General features: G+C 40.3%; 1 protein-coding gene across 2 annotated transcripts; it reads right to left on the minus strand.

The window, feature by feature from the left end:
* Positions 1–1,347: 1,347 nt before the first annotated feature.
* On the minus strand, positions 1,348–19,710 carry ASNS (asparagine synthetase (glutamine-hydrolyzing)). 2 transcript variants are annotated; one of them, XM_087821414.1, is made up of 12 exons: positions 19,649–19,710; positions 16,557–16,828; positions 12,770–13,007; positions 8,815–9,000; positions 8,459–8,560; positions 7,895–8,022; positions 6,424–6,550; positions 4,978–5,084; positions 4,403–4,503; positions 2,415–2,496; positions 2,168–2,323; positions 1,348–1,667 (listed from the first exon to the last, which is right to left on the minus strand). In XM_087821414.1, the coding sequence occupies exons 2-12, from the start codon at positions 16,803–16,805 to the stop codon at positions 1,458–1,460; spliced, it is 1,686 nt and encodes a 561-aa protein (XP_087677540.1). In that variant the 5' UTR covers positions 16,806–16,828; positions 19,649–19,710; the 3' UTR covers positions 1,348–1,457. The 2 variants fall into 2 exon arrangements, with proteins under 2 accessions (XP_087677540.1, XP_016074394.1); XM_016218908.2 differs by lacking the exon at positions 19,649–19,710 and adding an exon at positions 19,495–19,584.
* Positions 19,711–20,009: the final 299 nt, after the last annotated feature.

Genomic DNA, 20,009 nt, shown 5'->3' on the forward strand with positions numbered 1-20,009 from the left:
GGTCACCAGGGTGGAAAGCCCTGGGTACCTGGCAATGGGCAGAGCTGGGAGGACAAGTATTGTAGGGCAAGACCTCAGACCCAGGGTGACTTTTCCTTCCCTAGCATATCGCTGGTCACATAGTTTAGACCCCCTGATCTTTCATATTGATGGTAACACGGTTCAGACGCTCCCCAGACATTTCCTCCCCTAGCATGTCCTAGTCATGCTGTAGACCCCCTTAGCGGAGGAACAAGGGGGCCAGAGAAAAGCCTCACAGAACTGTCATACCAGCCCCTGCAGGCCACTCCCTTAGCATTAATCCCTCAAGGCAATGAGGTCCTGAACCGCATCAAATAATCTTAGGAACAAAGCCTCAATCTGTTGACCAGAGACTGAGTTTTGATCAAACTAGAGATAACATCTAGGCCTCAGTTGTGCTTCAGCTCCAAACCCAGAGAAGCAGAAAGGCCAAGTGGGGCACACACCATGGCTGACATGAGGACCAGCTTAATGACTAATGACCCCCTCCCCTGGCGCTGACCAATCAGCAGAGGCTATAACATGAGGAGACACACCTGGAAAGCTGATGAATATTCTGAGATCTTCCCAGGACCTCTCCCAAAATTTCAACCTTTGAAAAACAGATAAAACCCCTTAAGACTAATGACCCATTGCGCCTGCGTGTGCGTGCATGTGCGTGCTCTCTCTCTAGAGCACCCTGTGCCTTTCTTTCCCTTTCTTTCCTCAAAGCGTGTACCTTTGCTTTCTCCTAAGCAACAAGTGCCCTTCTTCTGCCCTGTAACTTGTTTCCTGAGTCTACGTAACCCAGCTGGCTCACTTCTTCTACCTCTGTGACTTTCTAAATAAACTTTTGCTGTTTTTTTTTAGTTTTGGCTCTGAATTCTTTTTTAGCCGAACTCAAAGACCAAGGTCTACCATCTGGTGCCATTCACCACTAGCAGTTCCAGGAGACCCATTGCATTGGCTCAACAACAACAAAAAAATCCCAATTTACTATGTTACAAAACAGAGCTGTCATGAACTTTTGCAAAGGACTAACTTCTCCAGAGTTTGCCTAGCCAGCTGTCAGGAATGCAGAAAGAACCGAGAGAGGGAAGTCAGAGGGACCACACTCTGATGAGGCAAAGACTAGAAGGAGGCCACGTAGGCAAGAGACAAAGCAGCTCTGCCAGGAGAGTGCCTGTGTGTTCTCGCAGCAAACATCAGACTGTGTCCCCCTTTCCTCACCCACTCCCTACCTTACCATGGCATAGTAAAAGCTGCTCAGTTTCCAGTCACCTCCAATGAAAGAACAGTATGAATTCAAATGACTGTAGCAATGTTTTAGATTTAAGACTTTTATTTTTTTCACCCTGCAGGTGGATGACGCTCATTGCTACCCTCCTAGCCCCCAAGCCCTCCACCCTTCACAATAAGAACAAACATTCACTTTGACTCTATGGCTTAGAAAGTGCCTAAGCTTTGGCGCCTGACTTGTAATGGGCCAGAGTGCGTGCGGAAGGGTCGGTGGCATTGATCCACCTGGGCATCCAGTAGTGGGTCAGCCAGTCAGCCCGACCTGGGTAGTGGCGCTCAAAGATCTGACGGTAGTAGTAGCCTTCTTTAGTTTTAGGAGTGTTGAAGGGAAACTTCTGGGCTGCAGCTGCCATCATTGCATCATCAACCTGTAAGAATGAGAGTATAAAAGCAAAATGGTTTTTTTTAAATGACGTGGAAATAATTGTATTTAATCTGGCTTCATAGAACCTAAAGAAAAAAGAGATAGAAAGGCTTGCCTGTAAACAGTGCCAGAGACCTTCTGAATCACCACCACTTAGAAAACGTTCAATACCATAAAACACATAGCTGTGGGATTTTAAAGAACATTCAGGTGCATACTTCTAATCTGTGGTGGCTCTAGAGTGTTTTGTTCATTTATGCCTAACAGTGTCTGGCACCCAGCAGGTGCCCAGAGGTGTGTTAAATGAAGGTCAGTGATGATTGATTAAGTCTCTTCTCTCTCTCTTTTAACACGAAATGGATGCTACTTTATAATCCTGCATGCTACTTAATTCTTATAAAATAGGAAATCTCTCCTACAGACACAAAACATTTATGCTAAATATAAAATAAACTCTGCATCTAAACTGTCCTATTCCAGAAACTACTTATGAAAATACCATACCTGATGTTCAATATGGTCCTGTAAAATCTTAAACCAGGAATTCTTCACTGAGGTTATGCCATCACTGAAGGCTTCTTTCGGTCGCCAGAGAATATCTTTCGGTAACAGATTGGAGTCCTCAAATGTCTCTCTCAGGAGGTGTTTTTCTATCCCATTCTGACATGAAGGCGAAAGGCACATCAGCAAAAGCTCCAAATATAATAGCCAGTACCAATGGGCGCTTTTTATACTGAATTGACTCACTTACCTTGGGAATTCTCATATCTGGTGGCAGAGACAAGTAATAGGAACAAAATCGATGATCCAGGAATGGGACTCGCAATTCAAGGCTTAAAGGGGAAGAGAGGGAATCCAAATCAAAAGGCTGTTTAGTGCATGTCAGTTTAGATTCTGATTTAGAATTTTCCCAGCAATTCAACCAGCCTCTAAGGAATGTTAAGATTATAATGTCATTTTCACAATCCTCCTGATTGCTCTATAAAAACGCATGAATACAAACACCTTCATTCAATGTGATATGTATCATCTCATCCAGGGAGTGAAACAAGCTGTTTGAGAATAACTACTTTTCCTTTCCCTTCTGTGAACAAGTAAATACCTATCTCAAGAAAAGCAGAGAAAGAATCGTGAGTGACGTGATCATTAAGAATGTCCTTTGTCTTGGCCTTTCTGACTCAAAGGTTTTTCTAGGTGAGACCATCTCTCACCCTATTAAAAGCTACAGTGATAATTCAAAATTTTTTACTCAATTAGTTAATAATTTACACACAAGATTCAGTATAAACCGATGTTCCACAGTTTCCTCAAAGGTACATTATCTGCTTCCTGAATCCTGGTGACTCTGATTAGGACAAGCGGATAGGGTCATAACCACAGATTCTGTTTATTCCCAACCCTGTATTTTATTATTCCCTAACCTAAGTGTGATTAGTAGAAGCAACTGAAACATTTAATGTTGGTTATTTGCCATGTACAGCAAGAATCTTCAACTCTCCAACACGAGCAGTAAAAAATTGAAAACTTTATATACTTTTTTAATCCTCACTTGAGGGTATGTTTTTATTGATTTTAGAAAGAACGGAATGAGGGGTGGGGGAGAGAGAGAGAGAAACATCGATGTGAGAGAGGAACATCAATCGATTGCCTCCCACACGCTCCCTGACTGGGGATTGATCCTGCAACCTAAGTATGTGCCCTGACTGGAATGGAACCACAACCTTTTGGTGTACAGGGCAATGCTCCAACCAAATGAGCCACCCAACCAGGACAAAGGTGAAAACTTAAGCCCTGGCCTGTTTGGCTAAGTTGTTAAGAGTACAGCCCATGGACTGAGGGTCCCAGGTTCGATTCCGGCCAAGGGCATGTATCTTGGTTGCAGGCTTGATCCCTGGTTCCCGTGGGGCCCATGCAGGAGGCAACCAAATCAATGTGTTTCTCTCACATTGATCTTTCTCTCTCTCTCCCCCCATTCCACTCTCTCTAAAAAGCAATGGAAAAACTATTCTCTGGTGAAAATTAAAAACAAAACAGAAAAAAACAACAAAAACTTTAGCCAACCAGAAATGATACCAAAGAAACCTGGTTTTATAATCTTATCGAACCCCTAGCATCTTCCTGCCCTATCCCCACACAGGATCACCACAGCATCAAACAGGTATGGCAGGTGCTCAGCACTTGTTACAAGGAGGTATATAATCTTTACTTTCCTTAAAGACTTAAAAAGAACTGCAACTGCCTGGCTGGTGTGGCTTGGCTGTTGAGCATCAACCTAGAACCTGGGAGACTGGGGTTCGATTCCCGGTCAGGGCACAAGCCTGGGTTGCGGGCTCAATCCCCAGCAAGGGGCATGCAGGAGGGGGCCGATCAATGACTCATCACTGATGTTTCTACCTCTCTCTCCCTCTCCCGTCTTCTCTCTGAAATCAATAAAATCATATTAAAAAAAAAAAAAAAGCTACAACTGCCTTCCCTCTCAGTTGTTCAATATGAGCAGAATGTTGTTATGCTGTGAAGATGGAAACTTGGTGTAGAACAACCTGCAAACGTCCTCACCATTCCCACAGCAGCACTTTGAATTTAGTCTAATTCCTTTGGGGCTAAGAGACAAGCTTCATTTTTCTCTATAGAAGTCATACTTTGCAATATATAATCAATTGGAAAGGAAAACAAAATCAGCCACTGAACTTCCTGTTTTTGAGGTTATTTTTACCATCGCTTTTTAAAGTACTGAGTTACCCGTGGGCAGCAGTCGTCCGGTCTGCACGGAGGACATCGAACAGATAGAGTTCCTTCAGAAGCCTCTCGCTCTCCTCCCCGGCTTCTTCAGGAGAAGGAGCCTAGTTTACAAACAACAGCTAAAAGTTACAAATACACAAACAGATTTGTTTTGGCCAAATACACAGTTCTGTTTCTTACTCTTACACATACTGCACCTCTAAAGGTGGATAAGACAGAAAGCCTTACAGAGTTTAGGGAAGGGACGAGTGCTGTCTAAAATGTGTCTTCCCTCACACCAAAGAACAAATAAGGTGGACACACTGTGCAATGACCGTAATATAACAGGGGAGGAAGAAACATAAGAAACATGATTCTCGTGCTTAACTAGTTTTAAAAAATAGAGATTATCTGACACTATTAAGACTTCTTTCTCCCAAAAGAAACACAACGCAGACACTATCAGATTTCCTCATATACATCACAAGATACTCAAGTGTTACCGCTATACTGAAAAAACAGACAATGGAAAATAGTCAAATACTTCATACTTTTCTTAATCTACCACCAATATCCTTCCATTTCCGAATGCTTACCTTGTGAAAATATATGTAACCCTGTGTGAGTTCATCTGAACCTTCTCCAGAGAAGATCACCACGCTATCTGTGTTCTTCCGAATGTACTTAGAAATTAAGTACATACCTTTAAAAAAGACAGAAATTATTCTTAATGTCAATATAACTCTTCATCAAAAATGTCTTTTATTTGGCTTTTGGAAACAATTGCAAGTTTTGTTCTTAGATTAGACTCATTTTTATATAATGATACTGGTATGAAAGGTATGGATTTTTTTTTAGATATCTGCATCATTGTTCAGTTTAGCAAAATTTTAAGATGGACATTCTTCGTCTAAAAGCATTAAAATATTAAAACCTATATATAAAATTGTGGAATGGTTTTGGGCTATTTCATTGCAAAAGCACAAGTTATAGATTAAGTATACAAAAATATTAAGAGTTGAGGTTTTGGTAGTTTAGTTTTAATTTTTTTCTAACACTATCCATCTACCAAATTTCACGTATAGTTAAGGATACTAATAAGCTATCAAAAGATGCCCACTGGTTTTTGTTCCACATCCCTGTAAACCAGTATTTGTTCTTAACCATTTTTCCTACTATCACCTCCCTAGGGAGACTCACTAGACATATTTCCTAATTGATTCCCCTCCATGCGGTATCAACACCAGATACTGTGTATCTGTTCATGTATTTTTGCTCCCTTGTGGGTGAGATCTCCCCTGCAATGGAGTCCTTAAAAGACAGGCATATGTAAGCCGGTAAAGTATTAGAGGCTCATCAATATTGGATCAGTCTAATTTGAAGTATACTTCTGATCTTAGTGTGTATCCACAGGAAAAAAATAGTATTGCTTGCTGGGCAATAATTGTCCCTAATTGATAAGTCATATAATGAAATACTTAGCAGGATATATCTAAAATGAGTGAGTATTCCTTACAGAAAATTAGTTACAATGTAGACCTTATTTCCCTATATAGCCCAAGAAATTTTACACAGCAAAATTCGGGAAAGAGGTTGAAGCAAATATGCACCTATTCTTTGGAGAAATATAAATAGTGATACTATAAATGGTCTTGTCTTAGACAATTGCTGACATAGGAATTTAATTTGCATTCATTCTCGAGTATTCTTTTTTAAACTGTTGCTTGAAATATTTTTTAAACCTTGGCGTTTCTCGCCTGGCTGGGCATGGCTCGGTGGTTGAGCATCGGCCTAGGATCCAAATGATCACGGTTTGATTCCCGGTCAGGGCACATGCCCAGGTTGCGGACTCGATCCCCAGTCGGGGGCGTGCAGGAGGCAGCCGATCAATGACTCTCATCATTGATGTTTCTATCTCTCTCTCCCTCCCTCTCCTTTCCTCTCTGAAATCAATAAAGATATATTTTAAAAATAATAATAATAATAATAAACCTTGGCGTTTTTCACAATTAAAAGTCTTTCTGCATCATGAAATACCTTACCCACTGAAGCACGAACTGTTGTAATGTCGTAAGTTTCCAAGGAAAATATGACTTCATCCAGGACCTGAATACCTTCCTCAGAGTTAAAGAGGACTTCATGGTGTTCACTCCCAATATGATTTGCCACCTTATTACATAAAGAAATACCCACATACTTGTTACTTAAAGAAAAGAACTGCCCTTGAAAATGAAACATGACAGCTGTTCACAATGCATTATGAACTAACAACAGCGGAAAACTAAGCAAAATAAGGGGAAATGGTTCTGCAGGCCACCACAATATGGGGAAATGATTCGCCAGGCCACCACAAAGAAGCCCCACCTAGTCAATTTCCCTTGCCTCCCCAAGTCCCTCTCCTCCACTCAATCACCAAGAGGTAGATCTCCCATCAGCCCCTGCCACTCCAAGGCTTCAACCTAACGGCCGAGACGTTCCCAGTCAGCATACCACCCCCACCTCCCAAACACACACCTCCTTTATCTAACCCAGTCATCTCTCTAGTCCAACAAGGTTCTGCTCTAATCTTGGCCACCTTCAGGCCCTCCTGCAAAGCCTAATTTTATACACAGGATGTTATGCCTAAATGAAATGGCCTCTCCCTTTATTCTATTTTCTTTGGCTATTTTGGATTCTTTCAGCATTAATCAACTTGCTTTGGGACTGCTCTCTAGCTCTTTCTCAATCATTCTGTGTAAGTTTTTCCAGAGTAGGAATGAGGTCTCCTGCATACTGAATGTGTACCAAGTCCCCTTTACCTATAGTCCTAAACATACTGCTTTATATAAAAAACAAAAAGAAAAACAACAACAACAAAAAACAAGCCCTGGCTGGTGTGGCTCAGTTGATTGGGTATCACCCTGTTGCTGGTTCAATTCCCAGTCAGGGCACATGCCCGGGTTGTGGGCTTGATCCCCAGAAGGGGATGTGCAGGAGGCAGCCAATCAATCAATGTTTCTCTCTTCCCTCTCCCTTCCTCTCTCTCTAAAAAGCAACAACAACAAAATTTTTTTTAACAAAAAATATTTTTTAAAAATGAAACAAAATAATAATAACAGCTAACATTCACCAAGTATTTACTACATGCTAGGCTCTATCCTATGCACTACATCTGAATTATATAATTTTCACCTCAAAACTATCCTGTAGTGGATACTATTACCCCCATTACATAAGTGAGGAACTGTGTGGTGGAGCTAGGATTTGAAACCAGCAATCAGGCTCCAAAGCCTGCAGTCCTAACCACTTTCAAAAGGAAAATTATTATCATAGGGTTTTTGAGAATTGCATTGACCATTGTAGATATAAATACCCAGAATACAGTGTACAACATAGTTGATATTAAACCAGCATTTCATTACATTTTAATATATTTAATTTAAAACAATAACAGGAGTCAATGCAGCAGCAGAAATACAGAATTAATTACTGACTTTATTTTAATTCTACTAACAGGCAGAGACAGTGTCTTACCTTTCTGGCAGCTAGTAAATCAGGACTGTCTTCCATGCCAATCGCAAATGTCTGGAAAGGGTACTGGACTTGGGCCTCTTTTAGCTGCTTTAACAGAGTGGCAGCAACCAAACTGGAATCCAAGCCCCCTACGAGCAAGACAGCAAGTGCAGTGGTCACGTGCCGTGCATAGGCTGGGACAGATGACTTACATTCTTCGTAAGCATCAAGATTAGAGTTTTATCATTTAAAATTCCCCAACTTTTATAAACTGAAAAACTTTAATAAGAGAAAAATCTAACATAACCTGTGATAGCGATAAGAGTATTTGGTTAAAAATCATTACACACAACTCTAAAATATGTTTACTCACTCATTCCAACAATATAATTACAGTGTAACTTTAAGTTGCTAAATTACCATAAATATTAAATGCAGCTTATAGGAAACTCTTTCATCCTATAATGAAGAAAAGATTACATCATAAATTAAATACTTTATAGGCAAAACCTCAGGGATCGCTACAAATCCTTCAAATTAAACAAAGACATGCCAAATATAACTAGTTTTTTTAACGGTCTTCACCTGATAAAAGACAGCCAATCCTTCTGTCTGTCATCAAACGTTTCCTAATGGCATTGTTAAAAAGGATCCGGAGGTTGCTCTTCACAGTTTCTATCTCAAAACCTGTGAACACATAAAGTAAGTGAAACAGCTCCAGAGAAGCTCGGGCTGAGTTACTTGCTGAGATGAGGTATACAATCATCGACATCTATCGTGATGGCATCTGCTCAGCAGTAAAGTTTGCAAGACCCCACTGTGCCACCTCCAAATTAAATAGGAAATAGGTCTTCAAACTGAAATTATTCCCATGGTGCAAGAGTACAATTCGTTGTTGGGAGAGAGGTGGGGAACAGGTGGGTGGGCGTTTGCTTTATTACCTGGGAATAGCTTCTCCACACTGTCATAGAGGGCGTGTAGCGGCTCATCTCTACAGTGATGATATTTAACCATTTCCACCGATGCAACTTTGCCATTTGGCTTTAAATCCAAAACTTCATAGTGTCCCGGGAGAAAAGGCTCCACTTTTAAAAAAGGAGCTGTGGAGTGCTTCAAGTTAACAAGACCTACAAATTCAGAAAGATAACTTTATTCAAATTCGGATAACATTTCACTGTAACTTTCATGATTAGTTAATATCCTTTAAATTCCTATTTACTTTCCCTTTTTAATACAAATGCATGTCCATTATAGAAGCAAAATAGGAAAATAAACTTAACCACTCAAACCCTACCATCTACTACTAGAGAGAGATCAGTGCTCCCAAGGTGCACAGCAAAACTGATTTCTAGTAATTCAAATCAATAGGAAAATCTCCAATGTTCGATTTCTTTTGCCTAGCTAGAATTTCTGATCAAGAAAATCTATTTTCTATAATAAAGCAAGCAAGTATAAAAAGAAAAATTAGATACATTTATTAAGCAGAGATGGGCTTGAAATGTTAATTTTATAATCTCCTGGCAGTCATTTCTTTGTCATCACAAAGGTATTTTAAGAAAACAGCCATGGTTCCCAGTCCTTTAACAAGCAAAATGACCCAGTTAGGTACTTTAATGTCAGCTATTAAGAAGTAAGGCATTGCCCGGCCAGGCGTGGCTCAGCAGTTGAGCATCGACCTAGGATCCAGGCAATTGGGGTTCAATTCCCCGTCAGGGCACATGCCCGGGTTGCGGGCTTGATCCCCAGTCGGGGGCGTGCAGGAGGCAGCTGATCAATGACTCTGATGTTTCTCTCTCTCTCTCTCTCCCTCTCCTTTCCTCTCTCTAAAATCAATAAAGATTAAAAAAAAAAAAGAAAGAAGTCAGGCATTAATTAATCCTTTATAATATAAATTTCTTCAATAAGTTCTCACAGAGAGTAGCCAACCTGATATCACCATGATCTTTGATACAAAATCAATGTTTTATTGTAAACAGGAATAGCCTCTCTAGTATATAGAATACTCGTTATGATTTGTAATTTGAGTTTGTTAACCCAGTAATCTACTATGTAGCACTGAATTCAAAGACTAACCAAGACCCAGATCCCATCACTAGCCAGCAGAGCTTAATAGAGCCACACAACCCCCGTAGAGAAGGAGGGGTTGTTAAAAGGTCTTAAGCAGGCAGAAGTACCATAATCAATTGAGTTTTTGTAAGTTGTTCTAAAAGCAATGAGAAATAAAAACTGTCGCAGTACTCTAGCTGAGATCGTTCGGTCTGGAAAAGGGCACTGTTATGAAGGATGTAAAATATAAGCCAAGAGATTTCAAAGGGTAAACTGCATTTAAGATTATAATTCTATATCAAGTTATCAGGCCCAAAGGAGACACAGTGTCTGCTCTTCCCTTGTGTTCTCTTTACTGGGCCTCCTTAATAGTACTTAATATACTTGTTCTGTGCCATTTGAAATGTCTGAAAATAGACAAATTCAGACATTAGTACCCACACGGTGACTGGTGTCCTAGGACCCTTTCATTGATCTCATTATCCTCGCTTCGGCCAATATTAAATCTAGAGGCTAAGTGAGAAAGGGCTTACAGAATAAAGCTAAAGGAGGCAGGCAGGTAGACCAGATTTTAGGATGCTACCGCTAGCTGGGTAAGAGACAAAAGATGAATGTCTTCCTCAAGTTTACCGTCAAAAGACGCTAAAGATGATTTGCAAGTATTTTCTTCCATTCTTTGGGTTGTGGTTTCATTTTCTTGATGGTGTTCTTTTTAGAACAATGTTTAATTGATGAAGTCTAATTTATCTATTTTTCTTTTGTTGCTTATGCTTTTGGAGTTACAGCTAAGAAATCTGTGAAATCCAATGTCATGAAGATTTACCTCTATGTTCTCTTCTAAGAATTTTATAGTTTTAGCTCTTACATTTGGGTCTTTGACCCATTTTATTTTTTGTATATTGTGTGAGGTAAAGGTCCAACTTCATTTATTTGCATGTGTATGTCCAGTTGTCCCAGCACCAGTTGTAGAACATTCTTTCCCCGTTGAATAGTCTTGGTACACTTGTTGAAAACCAGTTGACTACAGATGTATGGGTTCATTTCCTGGCCTCTCAGTTTGTCAATTTCTACAGAGAAGTCATTTGGGATTCTGCTAGGGATCACATTAATGGGAAGATCATTTTGGGAAATACTGTCATCTTAATAATGTTAAGTCTTTGATCCATGATCATGGAATGATTTTCCATTTATTTAAATCTTTCATTTCTTTCAACAATTTTTATAGTTTTCAGAGTACGAGTTTTGCATTTCTTTTGTTAAACGTAATATTAAGTATCTTATTCTTTTTGATGCTATTATAAATGAAGTTGTTTTCTTAATTTCATTTTTAGATTGTTCATTACAAGTGGATAGTGTTCATTGCAAGTGTATCAAACACAACTGATTTCTGCATATTGATCATGTATTCTGCAACTTTGCTGAATATAATGGGAGGAATATACAGGGGGGGCAAAAGCAGATTTACAGTTGTTCATATGGAAAATAATACAATAATTAATGAATAATAATACAAGAATAAACTCTTGTGTTTCATGTACTCATGACTGTAAACTTACTTTTGCCTCACCCAGTATGGGAACTCTGTACTTTCTGCTCAATTTTTCTGAAACCCAAAACTGCTCTAAAAAGTAGTATTAATTTTTTAAAATTATCCTCAGCAGGAAAAAAGGACCAAAGAACTAAATAGACATTTCTCCAAGGAAGATATAAAAATGGCACAGAGATAAGATGCTTGACATCATTATCAACAGGGGAATGCGAATCAAAACTACAATGAAATAGTACTTTATATGTACTAGGATGGCTAGAATCAAAGAGTCAGAAAAAAGTGTCTGTGAGGACATGGAGAAACCAAAACCCTCATATACTGCTGGTGAAAATATAAAATGGTACAGCTGCCTCGGAAAACAGTCTGGCAGTTCCTCAAACAATTAAACACAGAGCTACCAGCAAATCCACCCCTAGGTGTATACCCAAGAGAAATAAAAACATATGTCCACACAAAAACTTGCACACAAATGTTTATAGTAGCATTATTCATAATAGTCAAAAGGGAGAAAAAACCCAAATGTCCGCTCACTGACAAATGGATAAACAAAATGTGGTCTATCCATGTAATGGAATATCTTTAGGCCATAAAAAGTAAGTACCATACATGCTACAAGACAGACAAATCATGAAAACATTATGCAAGTGAAAGAAGCCAGTCACAAAAGACCACACAAGACATGACCCCATTCATATGAAATGTCCTGAATAGGAAAACCCATAGAGAGGTTCAATGGTTGATGGATACAGAGGGATGGGGAGTGTGATAGCTAAAGGGTTTCTTTTTGAGGTGATAAAAAAAATTCTAAAATTGACAGGAGTTTTCATTGCAGATATCTGTGAATATGCTAAAAACCACTGAATTATATAAACGGTGAATTGCATGGTATGTGAATTATATTACCAATAAAGCTGTTTTCAAAACACTAAGTATTTGCTATAGCTATGACCTGGTACCACAGTCGAACAATTGCAGGGCCAACCCTAATATTACAATATGATATACGTAAGCTTGCCAAGACATATGGAATGAAACTAGATGCAAAGCATATCAGCACAACAAAAATTAAATGACTTTACTATGTAGATTTATACTTCAAGGATTACAGAACTTGAGTGCTATAAAGGAGAGTCCAACTCCTTGGTTTAAAAAATACAAAGCTCAGAGAGTCCATGATTTACTTATTCAACTGTAAAACTTTGGATTGCCCCCTATAGGATTTGCACATATGACCTAGAAAAAAACCACACACATAAAATCCAGGATAATAATGAAAATCTTTAGAAAAATTATATCATTACCTTTAGCTTCCGAACACACAGCCATAAATCCATCTTCTGTCATAGCTTTAAACAAAGGTCTGACTCCATAGGTATCTCTGCCAAGGAACACTTTCTTATTGGCCGTATCCAGTAAAATAAACGCAAATACCCCATCCAACATACTAGCCGTTTGCTCAATTCCTCCTTTGTTATAAAGATGAAGGATAATCTCACCATCCACTTTGGTCTGATACTCAAATTCAAAATGGCGTTGCAGCTTAAGGAAGCAACAGCAAAATTAAAATGTTAGAATCCTTGTGCATTCACTAATAATTTTTTATTGTCAAGTTGTTTCAATATTTCTATGCTCAATAATCATTTCATACACTTTAGTCATTTAGAAGAAGCATTAAAAAAATGGCTGGCATGGTTCAGCAGTTGAGCATGGACCTAGGATCCAGACGATCGGGGTTCGATTCCCAGTCAGGGCACATGCCCGGGTTACGGGCTCGATCCCCAGTCGGGGGCGTGCAGGAGGCAGCCGATCAATGACTCTCTCATCATTGATGCTTCTATCTCTCTCTCTCCCTCTCCCTTCCTCTCTCTGAAATCAATAAAGACATATTTTTAAAATAGCTTATTTGAATTTACAATCCTACACATTCTTTATAAAAGCTAAACCTGTGGAAATTTTAGTTGCATTCTGATAAACAGAATGCAAAGACGATGTACCAGAACAGTAATGATTGGAGGGATAGAAATGCATATTGTACACATTCTGTGTATGTAATACAAATACATTTACATACAGGGGTGGGCAAAAGTAGGTTTACAGTTGTTTGTATGTAAAATAATACAATAATAAATAGTAATACCAGAATAAACTCTGTATTTCGCATACTCACAACTGTAAACCTACTTCTGCTCACCCCTGTATATATGTAAGTTAAGCAAACAGGTTGCCCAGCTGCCATGACACTAAAAATGCATTTCCTGCTACTGCAAAACTTTGGTCTGGGAATATAGTATTGACTGAGTTTCTTCTATTTCAGCCTCAAAGACAACCTATGAAAATAGAAAGCAAAAGGACAAATATATTTGGCATGATTCCCCAACAAATAAATGACTCCATAGCAATAATAGAGACATATGGTCCAAAACAAAGCTGCTGGTCCCTAAGGGAGAACAACAACATCCGGTCCTCCCACCACTGCAGTGGAATGACAGCGACTTCTCACTGATGGACAAAATGACAGTGGCGCTTATTAGTGCACATGTCCCAGAGGAACAGCAGAGAGACCATCAGTATCAGCGCATACAGAGTAAGGGGGTTTAAGTTACGCCCCCGAACTCCTGGCCCTCCATCTGTGAGCGTGAAAAGTCCTTGGTATGTTTCTCTTTCTTTGTACTTAACTCATGATTTTTGGCTGACAATGGAGAGCAAAGGTTCATATAAAATCAAGTGGAAAGTTTAAACATTTAAAACATGTTTTTAAATTTCAGAAAGCAAGTCTACATGCTACATTCACATGGCCTATAAAACACGCTTCACAATCTTACTCACTTTATAAATGTGTGGACCTTCTGTCTCTAAGCACTCACAGAACAGTTCAGAAATGGACTCTGGCTGCCTCCAGTATCTACAAACCACCTCCTGGTTGCCTCTCCCTGCTCTGAGAGACTATCAGGGATGATCTCTGTCACTGGCAGGTGAGGTGAGGAAATGGTCTTCTGCTGACCCTACTGGACTTAAGTACCTGAGGGATAAATGACCCTAAAGCATCCAATGATTTTAGCAAGCAACAGCTTCCCAATCTTCCCTCCACTACCATGTCATTGCCGCTCTTGGGCCTAAACTTTGCAGGTATTTTATGGGTTAATGATTCACATGTACCACTTCCCACTCTCCCAAGATAAAAGCCCCCTATCTTGCCACCATCCATAAATCACACTGCCTTTGGATGTGGCTGCAAACCCCTGCCGCTCCCTGCAGGGAGCGGGCCTCCACTATGCCCAGCCTTTACTCCAATTCCTCCTCTCTCCCTCCACTCCCAATACACCTCAGGCTGTATTTTAGTGGTAGTAGTACATTTTATTTTTATCAAAAATAGGAGGGCTCTGGAGCTTATGTTGCAAAATGCTTTATAAGAGCCTAAAATGTCCATTATCCTCTTTAGACAGATTTCCAGCTGCTCAAACTGCATTACCACAGATGACTGACAGAAGCAATGGAACCTCTCTGCTTCTGAAAATACAACATAATTAGCTAATTTATAATAGAAATATTTTCAAAATGTTTAACTTTTTATAACTATTAACAAAACACACAAAAGCAGCAATGTTGTTCAAGGAATTTCCTATCTCATTTTATGCGAAAGTCAGGCTAATATTGACATAATATAACCTAGCATCCTCATGTATTCCGTACTAATTTGGCTTAGTAAGCAAGAAGTTTTAACTGCTCCTCTCCCGGACTCCCACTAGCATGAAACTCCATCCTTACCTCCCCCACCCACCATTTCATCTCCAAATACCTATACAAATGATGTCTGATGTATACTAGGCCCTTAATAAATGTGAAAGGCACTTGATGAAGAACTACAAAAACTTTTCAAATGAGAAGCCTGTAATTGAGAGTGTTCCTATAAGCAGACAATAAACACTGGCAAAAGCTACTGCTGAGAGATAAAAAAGTCCAAAGGGTGGCTAGAATATAAAACCCTACCCATGAATGATAGGCATATATCAAGAAGGCTCAAAAAATGGAGAGAGATATCATAACCAAAGGTATAAACTTTGAATAAAATCTGACTCAAAACAAACAAACAAACAAACAATAAAAAACAACAACAGCTGTAACTATATTCCTGGGACACTTGGGGAATTATGAACTAGATATTAGGTAGTATTATGGATTCTTAGGCTCAATAATAGTATTGGTGTTAGGTTGGAGAATGTTCTTATTCTTAAGACATAAATGCTTACATATTTAGAATAGTCATAGTATCTGTAATATACTCTAAATACAGCCAAAAACAAACGTGTATATGCATAAATATAGAGACAGAGATAAAGCAAAAATGGCAAAACATTAACAATTATTCAATTCAGGTTTTTATTGTTCTGTCCCTTTTTAAGTTGGAACTTTTCAAAATTGAAAGTTGGAAAGGAGGGTGACAAATAAAAAACCCTACAAATTTTAGATTAAAAATTTCTTATGAAACATTACACAAATAATTCCAAATTAGAAGGTTCTTAGCAAATTTCACTTCCTTGGGTCAGAATTTCAATCCCCTCACCCGCTCTCATCCTAACAGTAAACTTTCACCAGATTAGAAAGCTGTTCCAATTTTAATGCGGCTAAAAGTCCCACTTCTTGCACTCTATTGTATTATATGGATACTCCCATATCTATCAGCCCCATATCCATGTTTTCAGAATGCCTGTTTTATGTACAATGATGTTTTGTCTGCTCCCTAATAGAATAAGCTCCATTACAATGCAGACCTACCTGTCATATTTACTACTGTACCGCCAGCACCTAACAAAGAGCCTAGCAGGCTCGAATTAATATTTAAATTCATTACAGGGGGAGGGATTCTAAGAGTTAACCTGAATAGTAATTCTTATCTTTTTTGTGTGTGACCAAGTCACTTCACCTCTTTGCACATCAGTGCCCTATCTATATAATTGGAATACATGAAATCATGGACGTGGAAAGTACTTTGCAAAGTAAACACCATTATACAAAAAATATAAAATGATTATAACCAACGAGTTCTAGTTTTAATTATATCAGGATATCTTCTGGTTTCATTTTGTTTACCTTCTGATGGTTGTAGATTTCTCCATTGTAACATAGCCACAAATATGGATATTTCTTCACTCGAATTGGCTGCATTCCAAACAGCTGATCCACCACCGCCAACCGGTGAAATCCAAAGCAACAGTTGGTATATCCATTGACATTCTCAAAGCGAAATGCATCTGGGCCCCTGTGTGCAATCTTCATAGCACTCAGACACTGCACAGAAAGGCAATCATCGCTGCCAAAGAGGGCCCAAATGCCACACATGGTACGATGGAGCTAAGGGCTCTCTATGGAGAGAAAAGCAGACCAATTAAATACAGGTACTCAGTATCTGATCCAAGTCGGTATTAAATCTTGAGTCCAAAAACTTGCATGAACCATTTCAAAGACCGAAATATAAACTATCTTATCAACAGCAATTTTTCATTAGGTTGGCAGGCATGCAGGAGTAAAGAAGAGCTCTTATGAGCACTTCACAACTTCTAGCCTACCTCTAAGTGATTTATTCAGATAACAGAAATTATAAAGAGAAAAAGAAAGCAATATTATCTGATACAGATATCCTAGCTTTATAACAACAATAAAAATTACACTGATGGTTCAAACCATCCTAAAGGACAAAAACGTTCTCAAATGTTTTTGTCTCAAAGCTGCCTTGGTCAATAAGAAAGCAAGTAGGTGGGGCATAGACAGTGATAACATCTCTGAAAAACAGCTGGGTTCATCATAGCAGGCCAAGAGGTAAATAAATGATCTCTACAAATGTTCATTACTTGGCAATTTCAAATTTTCAACTGTGAAATAAGGGGCTGTTTTATTTGGATGCTGCCAGTTCAAAACAGTTATTTTACCAAAATATCTATGAATCTGGAAATGATTTTGGTATTTTTAAAAAATGCAAATTTGCAGCAAAATGCCTAGATGATGTGGGACAAATATCACACAGAAAAAATATATATTCAGGTTATATCAATCATTTTGAGCAATCCTCTGAGGGTATTTCATTTTTATCTAAATGAACCAAAGCTTTGTTTGGCCTTTTAATGAGACTAGATCAAATTAATGAAATATGGTATTAACTTAAGCAACTTGGAAATGCAGTATCACATGTCTTATGCAGTCCCTTCTACACACTGGGCCAAATAGCCAATGAGATATTTACTTTGAGATTTAGTGGGAAAGTTTATTGAGATTTCAGTGAGATGACTACCTTTGACTCTATCCCATATATGCAATGGAATACAACTCAGCCATGAAAAAGAGTTTACTATTTACAACAACATGATGGACCTTGAGGGTATAATACTAAATGACATCAGAAGATAAATACTGTATGATTTAACTTATACGTGGAATTCAAAACAAAAACAAATTCATAGATACAGAAAACAGATCAGTGAATACCAGAGAAGGGGGTTGGAGGGTGGGCAAAAGGAAAGGGGGGTCAACTGTGTGGAGATGGATAATAACTAAACTATTGGGGGTCATCACTATAGTGTATACAGATATCATATTACAATGTTGTACAACTGAAACTTAAATTTTTTAAAAAGTGGGCTGGGAAAGTGCTTTGAAAATCATGTGTGGTCATTGGTGAATCAATTATTGACCTAGGTCCTCTGAATGTTGCTTAGAGAATTGCATTATTAAACCTGCTAAAGAAAATTACTAACCACTAACTTGAAGGGGGAAAGGGGGGAACAAGTTTGTGAAGCACACTTATTTCTCCAGCAGGGAAAAAGCAAATTAACACCATCACCTATTGTTTTTTATTGGAATCAGTCTCATTAGAGGGCAAAGGTCTTAGTTGTAATGCTTTTTCCTACTGCTGTTACTTGTTCCCAGTAATCTTCCGTATTTCCTCATAAACTTTTAGAACAGTGCTGTCCAACACAAATGTGAGCCACATATGTAATTTTAAATGTACTAGTAGCTTCATTAAAAAGAGAGAAAAAAGGTGAAATTAACTTTAAATATATTTTATTTAACACAATTTACCAAAAATAGTATCATTTCAACATGTAATCAGTATAGACAATTACCAAGGAGCCATCTTACATTGCTTTTCTCTATTAAATCGTCAACATTTGGTATAGTTTACACTTACAGCACACCTCAGTTGGGACTAGCCAGCATTTCAAGTTCTCAATACATGTGTCTACATGTGGCTCGCCCGCTACCGAATGGGACAGTGTAGTTTCAGTGCACTCTATTCTAATTACCAACTACTTAAACTTATCGCTTTATTTTTACATTAAGATCCCAGCAACCAACTCCTGGTCAGGTTCAAGACTAAGTTGTTTCTAATTAATCTTACAGCAATGAGATCGATCAATGAAGAGAGTTCTCGGTGCTTTTAAATTATGAGTCAAGCACCCAGGGGAACAGACCCTGCCACGGGTCTGGGGGCCAAGGAACGAGAAGAAAACTGGTAGTTCATTCAAAACAGTAACAACGTTTATCTGAAGCCAGTTCTACAGAATAACCCATTGAAAACGGGCCTGCCAGTTCTTCTGCCTTTTTCCGCGCCACGCCGCCCGTCGCCCTCCACAGATCTGTTTCGATAGCGTTTGCTCAGGAAGTCCCTTGAGTTGGGGGAAGGGGACGGCCAGGCAAAGGAGGGACACCGCCCCCCCGCTGGGCCGGGACCGGGCTACCGAGCTGCCAAGGCCCCGGGACTCCCAACGGCACCCCGGCCACGTGCGCGCTCCGGCCAGGGAGCGTGCGCTGAAAGGTCCCGGGACTGCGACAATCTCCACAGGCCTCGACGCAACATAATAAAAAATAATAAAATTCACAGGGGGCGACCTAAGCCGCCGCCGCCGCCACCCTCCCTCCAGAGCAGCCGGGCTCCCCTCCTGGGTTCGCGGATCCCCCCTCCGGGGACCCTGACGCGGGCCTTTCCCCTCGCGCCGGCTCCCAGGTGCGCCGCAATCAGCCCCGCCCTCCTCACCCCGCGGGAGCCGCAGGATCTACCGGAGCCGGAGCCGGGTCAGCCCCGCGTGCGGGGCCAGGCTGCAGAGCATCCTCCTCCGCTCGCGGGGCAGCCCGGGCCGCGCGCAGAGGGGAGGGGCGCTGCGCTGCGCCGCGCGCGGGAGCGGCTTTACCTGGGCGCGGGAGCAGGAACGTGGGCTGCGGGCTGCGGGCGGGCGGCGCGGCCGGCCTCCTCTCACTTTATACCCGCCGGCCTCCTGTAACGCGTGCGGGAAGTTTCATCATGCGGCGAGGCCCAACCAGCGCGCGCACGGGCGTGGGCGCGGCCTGGCGGGAGGGCGGGGCGGGCGGCAGGCGCGGGGGCGGAGGCGCGGAGGAGCGGGGAGGAAGCGTCTGTTCGCAGCTCCTTAAAGCGCTCGTGCACCTGCCGGAGAACCAGTGCTGACCTCAGAGGTCAGGCCGGGGACCCCTGACGCCTCGGGTTACCCTGCCTGCTGTCCGACAGCTGGGGGGTCTTCCGCCCTTGGTGCTTAG

The sequence above is a fragment of the Miniopterus natalensis genome, chromosome 10, assembly GCF_054644295.1.
Source record: "Miniopterus natalensis isolate mMinNat1 chromosome 10, mMinNat1.hap1, whole genome shotgun sequence".
Taxonomy (NCBI): domain Eukaryota; kingdom Metazoa; phylum Chordata; class Mammalia; order Chiroptera; family Miniopteridae; genus Miniopterus; species Miniopterus natalensis.